This window comes from Haliotis rubra, unplaced genomic scaffold, assembly GCF_003918875.1.
Source record: "Haliotis rubra isolate DU_JTF1 unplaced genomic scaffold, ASM391887v1 Scf427, whole genome shotgun sequence".
NCBI classification, from domain to species: domain Eukaryota; kingdom Metazoa; phylum Mollusca; class Gastropoda; order Lepetellida; family Haliotidae; genus Haliotis; species Haliotis rubra.
Window position 1 is genome coordinate 1 of NW_025767110.1, and position 10,120 is coordinate 10,120.

General features: G+C 39.4%; 1 protein-coding gene and 1 long non-coding RNA gene across 2 annotated transcripts; both read right to left on the minus strand.

The window, feature by feature from the left end:
* Window positions 1-4,036: 4,036 nt before the first annotated feature.
* On the minus strand, window positions 4,037-4,615 carry LOC124288858. The gene is made up of 2 exons (XR_006901537.1): window positions 4,459-4,615; window positions 4,037-4,230 (listed from the first exon to the last, which is right to left on the minus strand). It is a non-coding gene; the product is annotated as an uncharacterized LOC124288858 (long non-coding RNA).
* A 1,830-nt stretch (window positions 4,616-6,445) lies between these two features.
* On the minus strand, window positions 6,446-7,935 carry LOC124288860 (suppressor protein SRP40-like). The gene is made up of 2 exons (XM_046725425.1): window positions 7,913-7,935; window positions 6,446-7,071 (listed from the first exon to the last, which is right to left on the minus strand). Exon 2 carries the CDS (start codon window positions 6,986-6,988, stop codon window positions 6,446-6,448), a length of 543 nt encoding a protein of 180 aa, XP_046581381.1. The 5' UTR covers window positions 6,989-7,071; window positions 7,913-7,935.
* Window positions 7,936-10,120: the final 2,185 nt, after the last annotated feature.

Below are 10,120 nucleotides of genomic sequence, written 5' to 3' on the forward strand. Positions count from 1 at the left end.
ATCTGTGATATCAAATCGTTATTATCAGACTATGCTCGACTCATTAATGGCAATGGCACAGTAATAGGGGCCAAATTCATGTACTGTCATAGCCTATAAATTTAGAAGCAGTCCTTAAAGTTACAATCAATTCATGAAATGAGGTCCTATCTTCACCATACAAATTACAACTTTGTTAATCCTGCATTAAAGAGATGGAAGAGGTTTATTTTTCATCTTAAATGGAAATCAAAACAAACTGACCATCTATATATCATCCATATTATTGAAATCTATTCCAGTCACAATAGTTGCTATTCCGGTCCATGAGGTTGTTATTTTGAGAATATTCACTTCTACTTCATATCTGACATAAAATATTTATTTTATTACATCTCTTTAAAATTAGACTGGGATCTCATTATAAACATTAAATTATTCCTTGTTTGTTCATGTGTCCTCAACAGATTGATGTTAAGGATAAGAGCGAAACCTTATTTTAACTGATTAAAAATATTCAGTTAAAAATGTTCGGGTACTGTAATCAAGTTCTCTTGCAACTTTGTTCCAAAACTAATATCTTTCTCTGGCATGTCCATACATTTCTATAATGTCCATATCTACTGGTATTTTGCTTAATAGGTCCATACCACTGAACGAGTAGCCACTGAAGTTGTATTATCAAGATATCATTGGTACACATTAAGGGGTTAAGCCTGGAAGTACCTCTGTTTCTACTTCAGAGAGGCCGTATGAAACTAATCAATTTTCATATTGCTGTAGCAGTGATAAAACTGGAACTTCCCACCACAAACAAAGACAGTACCAAAGCCTCCTCCACACTACATACATATGATGGCAGAATTCAGTATTTCACACACTGTCAAAGAAGAAGTTTGAAAACACATTTTGCTCATGTTATAAATAGGCCAAAAGATTAGGCGTTGCCAATACCACAAGGCATATGACTGTTGCAAGCTGTTCTGACCATGGCAGAGATGTGTCTAGATATTACACAGGGCTGCAGTAGCCTGGAGCAGTATGGAATTATCCAATATGTCTCAGAAATATAGGTTCAAACAGAAAATAACTTGATATTCCGGTATATATTTAGACATAATGTCACATGCTTTTTAAAGAAGCAACTCTGTCTTTAATTCTGGAAGTATGCTGGTGTTTAATGCAAAGATTATATAATTTGTTTTTAAAAAATTAATGTCAATACTGAATAACATATCTAAGTGAGGAAGGGAAGAAGAAACATTTTTCCTCACCAAAATATTTGATATTAAATTTTAGTCAAGTTTGATTGCAACATGAAGATCAAAGCAATATGTACTAATACAACTGTTTTGCTGTGACTGAACTATTTATCGGTGATCTATTATTGTAAAAATGTAATAGAATATTCTTAAGCTTGTTTTAGAATTAATATTAATTTAAATATCAATTACTAGAGGTGTTTGCTAGTACTTGTAAAACGAAGCAGCCCTTCACTGACATTTCCACAAAGCTCAAAAATATTATGCAAACATTTCCAATCCAAAAATGACCTCCAGACTTTTTGCTTTATCAAGACAATGATCAAACAATTATACAATCTCAGGATTGTACAATTAAATTGCAATGCCATGTTTCATAACCCAAGGATGACCTTGACCTTTCAAAGTCACCTACATTTCCCTGTGGTGAAGTTTCTAATGATCCATACAAAGTTTCATGCATGTAGAGATATTTCATAATAATCCAGCCTCAGGGGGTGGAGGACTATAATTTAACATCAACATCATGCTTCAAAACCTGACAACCTCCTAGAGACTTTTTACAGTCAGTACAACCACAAACTGGGGAGTTTCATCTATATTTGTGACTTTTGCCAAAAGGAATTCCCCAAGGCCACTTGTTTATACAGTAGAATACTTTTACATAGCTTGAACAGGCGGATATGGCGAACTGTTCACAAAATCCTGAATAAACCTTATATTATCATATAAAAAAGTGAATAGCGAACTCTGGATATAACAAACTAATTTCGAGTGGCCCCTTGGAGTTTGATATAAAGGGTTATTTTACTGTAGTCAGCGGAAAAGTAAGTAAGATGTAATGTCAATAATCTTTCTAAATATCTCTAAATTTGTTTGAAACATCAAACCAAAATCTTAAAAGCAGGCATTTAAGTGGCAGCAAATTAATCATTATTGAAAAGGAAATAGTTTCCTAAAGAGAATATTTAAAAAAAAAAAAAATCCTGAAATTGACAAAACCAAGTTTGTCTTACAACAAAATGTCCTACCTATTAAAGATTTGCCCACATCTCCTTAAGCTCAAAATTCTCTGCAACATTCACACCTTGCCAGCAGTCTTAGGGGAACAGTTAAACAACCTGGAATAACTGTCTGATTGTTCAGAAATACACCAAAGCCTTCCGTCCAGATGTAGGCAAGATCCATCTGTATGATCTTACTTTCCTCACATGAAAATATCTCACTGACATTGGTCAGTAGTTTAAAGAAAATAGCATTTCAAGTGATGTGCAATAAAATACTGATATGGGACTCACGTGTTACACAGGCTGGAATGAATAATTTCTTGTTCACTTGTATGGTTGAAACAACTAGTAAAACAAACAGTTAACGAGTTTGTCAATACTATAACATAGCTGTACAAATCAATAATTATTGTATGCGACAACGTACAATTGTAAAGACAAAATCAAGAACAGTTATAGTTACTAATATCAAATGTGTTTAATTTATTGAAGGAAATATGACAAGGCTTATTTCATTTGCATCCATATTGCAACATTAAGAGAAAATAGTCTCTTAAATTTACTTACCCACTGAACTGACTGACTGAGTATGGTTTCACCGTTTTTAGCAATATTCCAGCAATATCGCGGTGAGGGGACACCAGAAAAGGGCTTCACAAATTGCACCCATGTGGGGAATCGAACCCAGACCTTTGGCGTGAAGCGAGCAGCTTTAACCACTAGAGCTACCCACGCCCCTTAACCCACTGAAATTTCACATGATTATATATCATGGTTTCAATTTATATCAGTATACATTGAGAAAAGATTCAGTATCCTGAAACTCCATCATAAAAGTATAATATTAAATAATTCCAAGACTAGATTTCTTCTTCTGATCAAGTCAGGATTATATACAATTAGCAAACAAATAATGGTAACTTCAGAAAACAACCGCTACAAGCAAGACCACTAGTTAACTGCGTTCTGGTCGGAATGCTCCCCCTCATATGTCTTGCCAGTAGTCAGTTCCAAATGACATTGAGTATTGCGAGGACATGTGTAAATGCACTACTATCTAAACCACACACCTGTTTCACATCAGGGAACAATGAAAGTGGTCCCAACATGTCAAGATAATGTCAAGATAAGAAATGTTTTCACTTGTTGTGGTAAAGGACAAGATGTATCGACCGCGTGCCTTATAAACCATGGTGAACATGATCCTACCGTCTTCACAGAACCTTCTGTCTGGAGAATAAACTCTCTGCAGGGAATTTCTACTGCATATCCCCAACAAGAATCATACTCTGAAGAAAGTATTCCTGTACTAGGGATTTTCTAAAGAACGTAGCCTGGAGATTTCATTTGCTATTGAACAGAATCTACACAGACAAGTTACAGTGCTATCATAAGGAAATGTACAGATGTTGTGGGATTGTATACTTCCGTGGGATCCACCATGTTTCTCACGTAAATTACAGCCACATGGCTCAACTGTGAGTGAGTGAGTGAGTGAGTTTAGTTTTCGCCCGCTTTTAGCAATATTCCAGCTGTATCCACGGCAGGGGACACCAGAAATGGGCTTCACATATTGTACCCATGTGGGGATTTGAACCGGGTCTTGGTGATGAGCGAAGCAGCTTTTACCACTCACAGCTACCACACCGCCCCCAACTGTAAGAAGTACATATATATATTAGATGCCTGCAAGATATACCGGTATATATTCCTGGAAAACATATTTTTTTAAATGTGACTGAGGTTTGCATGAAAATGTAAAACCATGAGCAAGGGAAAAGCCAAAGATATGTTACTGTTTTGTTTATTCCTCCTGGTAATCCTTGCATAAAGACAGTTCCTAAATTATGTAAAAACCTTCTCTGATCCTTCATAGTGCAACAATACGGTAGTCGTGACATCAAGTTCCATGACACCAAGTGCCCACATGACCACGTCATCAACTCAAGTCATGACATGTAATATTGGACACCTTTCATCACCTGCCGAGGGGGCTCGGTGGGGAAACAAGGATCACAATACTCAACATGGTATGTCAGGTTGGACACCTTTCATCACCTGCCGAGGGGGTTCGGTGGGGAAACAAGGGTCACAATACTCAACATGGTATGTCAGGTTGGACACCTTTCATCACCTGCCGAGGGGGTTCGGTGGGGAAACAAGGGTCACAATACTCAACGTGGTATGTCAGGTTGGACACCTTTCATCACCTGCCGAGGGGGCTCGGTGGGGAAACAAGGATCACAATACTCAACATGGTATGTCAGGTTGGACACCTTTCATCACCTGCCGAGGGGGCTCGGTGGGGAAACAAGGGTCACAATACTCAACATGGTATGTCAGGTTGGACACCTTTCATCTCCCACCAAGGGGGTTCGGTGGGGAAACAAAGGGTCACTCAACACGGTATGTCAGGTTGGACACCTTTCATCACCTGCCGAGGGGGCTCGGTGGGGAAACAAGGGTCACAATACTCAACATGGTATGTCAGGTTGGACACCTTTCATCTCCCACCAAGGGGGTTCCCTGCCTTCATTTAAAATATGGCTGAGAATGCTAAAAAAAAAAAATCAATCTAAATTTGAGAATGAAATTGGTATATCTTTTATCCACAATGAACCTTCCTATGTCCACATAGTAGATACATGGCAGAGATCCACTTGAAATAACAAATAGCAACACACAACATAAGGGTTTCCTGGTTACTGTCAAGTCTGGTGATAACTGTCAATGACAAGATGACTACAAAAAGTGGGTCATCAAACTGGTGGCAGCAAATGTCTGATGACGTTAGTTTCAAACCACACTTCACATCCAAGCATTCAGTAGCTATCATAACTCGTAAGAAAGTAAGATTCTTTATGGATAACAACTTCTTTATTATATTTGATGCGATGTTTCGGTATGGATTCTTATACCGTTGTCAAGCCGCGAGGCACTCTTGCTTGACAACGGGTATATAAATCCATACACCAAACGCATCAAATATAATAAGAAGTTGTTATCCATAATCTGCACTTTACTCCACGAACTTCTATATGTCAATCAAACAGACCATCATAACTCATAAACCAGACAAACAATGTACAATGAAACCATATTAATAAAAAACATGAGGTTCTGCACAACCACTTTTCTCAGTGTCCATACAGTGAAAGGAACATCATGCTGGTTGGTAAATTCAGACACTTGTTGATCAAGGTTATCTGACTGGAAAGCACATAGTCCAGATTAACAGGGTCTCACTGTCCACATTAACAGGGTCTCACTGTGCTTAAACTGTAGATCAACGGCATAGTTATGTCGGTAGACTAAAGGGTGCAGTTGGGTACAGGAAACTAAATTTACTTACCCGGTACATCAAATGAGACAATTTTAATTAAAGAAATTCCCCACTTTTCTGATCTCCGATAATAAACTTCAATTAGTTTCTCCATGGCTGGCACACCAGTATTTGTTAGCTTTACTACAACAACATGAATCGCTGTGTTTAAATGATACAGTTCATCACATAAGCACTATTTCCTGAGGAGGAGAAATGACTCCATATGCTGCCACAGTCACATTACTCTCTGTGATAAGCCGATGATAAAACAACAATGAAACATACAATGAATAACACAATGAGGATGAACTTTACTTATTTATCCTACAATGTAGCTGTAGCATCATATCACCAGACTGATAGAAATTACTACTCTGATTCATTGGCATTTGCAAAAATGGTTTAGTTGAGCAAATGTGATACTGCAATTGACTTGCACAATCCGCACATATTAATCACAGGCGTGTCTAGATTTGCCTCAGTTTGAATGCTACAGCTGGCTAACTAATCGGGGTAGAAATATTTCACAGTGTGTCACTGTTTTCAGATTTTGATTCCAACTAGGTCGTACTGAAGACTTCAGAACACTTCTACTCTAAGAGCAATGCGTTACTTTCCTCTTTGCAAAGTGAAAAAGTGATGAGAATTAAATGCTTGGTAAGAGTTCACACATTTGCATAATATTCACACTCTGGTCTTCAAAGAAAACTTCAGGTTCAGCATGAAACATCCACACAGTAAAGTCTTCACACACAAGCACATTTGAGTAATACCACCACGGTAACCAGTTGAGTACATTATGGCAGTATTTTGGCGAAGTATCCATATGATGCACCACTGTAAAGCACTTAGATGAGATGACCTTCCATATGTCAGTCTCCCATCAGACTAGCTCTGGCCGCCGGATTGTAAGTTTCCGTTATCGACCCTACTACTTTCGTAGTGGTCATGTCTGGAGATGACTGGTTTTCACTTGAGTCTGAGTCCGAGTCGGAATCCACCATTCCATTCCGACCATTTGCTCGCTCATTGTCACTCTCATCTTCTTGATACTGCACTGTCCTCCTCCCTTGGTTTCTGGTCTTGATTCTGGATTTTCTTTGTTGTTCGTACACAAAAATATTGTCTTGAACTTTCCGCCGTTCTCTCGCACTATGGCGCACTATTTCTACTTGTTTCTGGATTGACCTGGTGGCCGGTTTTGCTGCTCCACGTTTGGAAGATCTGGATGAGTTCACATAGTCACTGTGCTGTTTGTCATCTTCATCATCGTGGTCATCAGTGCCGCTTCCACTGTTGTTGTTGCTACTACTGCTATCTGATGATGATGTTCTGCCTCTAGGCGACGTGGTTGATGATGTGGTTGCAGAGTTTGATTCTGATTTAGACACTAATGAGCTACTTTCATCAGGCATGTACTTAGCAGGTTTAACTTTGCCCGTGGCGGCCCGTGTTCTGTAAGAAGGTTTGGAGTGACCGTTTGAAACACCCCCTTTACCTGCAACAGAGTGAGGGGAATTGGAGGAAAGGGCAAACATCTATGTAATATCATCTCACACACTGACTGCATCCCATGTAGAAACCACACAATGAGTAATCAAAGAGAATGTATGAGAGAAAGCAATGCTTCTTAAATCTGGAAATTTTATCAACATCACCAGCGGATATCAAGAAAGAGGTCATCTGAATAAGTAACTCTGTCTCAGGACTGAACTGCAAAGAACCAATTTAAGCCTTCATTATTTTGCAAATCTGCACACAAAACCTTTATACATAACCTTAACATCTGAACTGTTCAAAGATTCAAGCAAAACCCAGTTTAAACACAGATGGACACAAATACAGTACACAATGAGTGAGTGAGTGAGTTTAGTTTACGCGCGCAGTCAGTAATATTCCAGCTATATGGCAGCGGTCTGTAAATAATCGAAGTCTGGACCAGACAATCCAGTGATCAACAGCATGAGCATCGATCTGCACAATTGGGAACCGATGACATGTGTCAACCAAGTCCAGCGAAGCCTGACCATCCGATCCCGTTAATTAATGCCTCGTCACGACAAGCAAAATTAAGCCTTTTCGCGGCAAGCATGGGTTGCTGAAGACCTATTCTACCCCAGATCTTCACGGGTCACAGTACACAACTAAAAACATAAGTCCAAATAATAATTTGGATTTAAGCAGAAAATTACTATTTATTTGCCAAGGAACAAAGGAGCTTGTTTATTTTTCCCACACTGAGCATGCAACAACAATCCAACAATCTATTTTCTCTCAATCTGATACTTGTATGTGCTGACAGACACCACAGAGTTAAGCGGTGTGTTAGCATCACTCACTTTTCCCCACCTGATGCCCGGTTTTTGCTCACGCTTTTGCTGGACCTTTCCCCCGTGGTTTTGTAGCTATCTCCTCCTCCTCTTCTTCTTCTTCCCTCCTCCTCCTCCTCCTCAGACTCATCCTGAACCAGGACTTGGCGGTGAGACACTTTCCGTTTGGTCAAGTGCCGAACCTTCCCAACTTCCTCTGCTTCTTCCTCATCATCTTCAACATTCACCTTCTCTTCTTCCCTCTACCTCCGTCTCTTCATCTTCCTCCACTCTCTCCATCACTCCTTATCACCTTCACGGGCTATCAACAAAATAACTGACTTGAGACTTGATACTTGAGCAGAAATGAAAAACATTTAATGCTGGCTACACCTCATGAACAACATAAATGATGCATTGAATGCGGTATACTAATACCTCCTATCAATTGAGTATCACACAAAACTTTACCCACATAAGTTCGCAAGTGAATGTTCAATTGCCATGTATAACTGTCTTTCCATTAAAGCAGGGATGTTGCTGCATTTGCCCCAATATATGAGTGATTTAATTGCAAATACTTCTTCTGTCTAAGTATCTTCCAAAGAAGCATTAAAACAGCTTTGCAGTCAAGTCTTCTTCGTGTTAGTGTGAATCATTGTAGTTGGTTTTGCTACTGTAACTTATTTAACTAGTAGCTTGCCACCATGACATGCAACACAAGATCATGAGTACCTCAATGTGAATACAAGAGGTATTCCTGTGAACTGCAATTACCATTTGAAAGTCTTTTCTTGTCCAAAAAATAGTCTAAATAAATTTTCCTAAACATATATATGATCATATGAGAATTGGCTGTTGAAGCTGGAGTATGCAGTACCTGACACACCCGTGGAAGTGTGGGCAGTTCTCCGGGACCGGGGGTAGGGTGTTGGACCACTGCTGCAAACATCCGCCGGAACCCTCTCCTCGCCACCTCCCTCCGTGGTGACCTCGTCCACTGGACTGGAGGTGTTGCTGAGCTGGCTGAATGACTGCTGGCTGCTGTCAGTCCGGATGACCTGGGGCTCTGTCACGACGGCTTGCTGATGGCAAGTCTCCATTTGTCTGATACTTGTGCAGGGACAATTTGCTGTTGTACAATTGAAATCAAAATTTTGAGAAACTTTTGAAATTGACCATTATCTGCTGATATCATTTTCAATTACAAACTTGTTACAGAGTCCATCTTTTACATGTGCAATCTCTGAAATACTTTTAACCACCACGGGATTCAGTTCCTTTATTACCATGCTACTTACAAAAGCTAGTACACGGATGACCGCATACAAAACAACCTAATTGATATATATTAAGGAAGTATCTTCAGGTGGGCACACTTGAATTCCTAAACGCACTCCTGGAACAAGTGCTATGTGGCAACCATGGCAGAAATGTACATTTCTATCCCTGACATTATTCACCAAGCAGGAAACACGATATCTGGCCCGTTAACAGTCATCATCTTCCCTGACATTCTTCTTCACCATCATCTGATATCTCACAAGTTAACAGTTCTCCAGTTCCCTGACAGTATTCTTCACTGCTGAAACATCGATATCTCAACAGTTAACAGTCATCATCCAGTTCCCTGACATTATTCTTCACTAAGCTGGAAACATCATATCTCAACAGTTAACAGTCATCATCCAGTTCCTGTTATTCTTCTTCACTAAGCAGGAAACACGTATATCTCAACAGTTAACAGTCATCATCCAGTTCTGACTTTATTCACATATGCACTGCTTGATGGTTTATCCAGTTGTCTGCTTTAGTAGTTTCCAGTGGCTGGTAATCTCCCTTGATCTGATCTTTCAAACATGGCTGACAACTGTATCAGAAGGTCATGTGTATATCTGTAATTTCCAAGAAAACTTGTGTCTGTGGAAAACAACTGTCAGTCAGCATGTTGGTAATTCATTCAGTTCTTATACCCTGAAACTAAGTGGTATAATACATCTGCTGTACAGTGTCGAAAACACCAAGTTATATGTTGCTTAATTGCATATGCAAAGATTCAAACCCATGGATTGAGATATTACATCCTGCAGCCAGTTGGCACTGTTGTACAAAGCTATCTCTAGATCGGTGATTGTAACTCGGTGACAGGTGGAAGCTTAGTGCTAAGGGTTGTTTTAGACAACCTCACGTGAATCATCACGCAAAGACAGTAAACTGAGGCATCACCCAGACAATCTT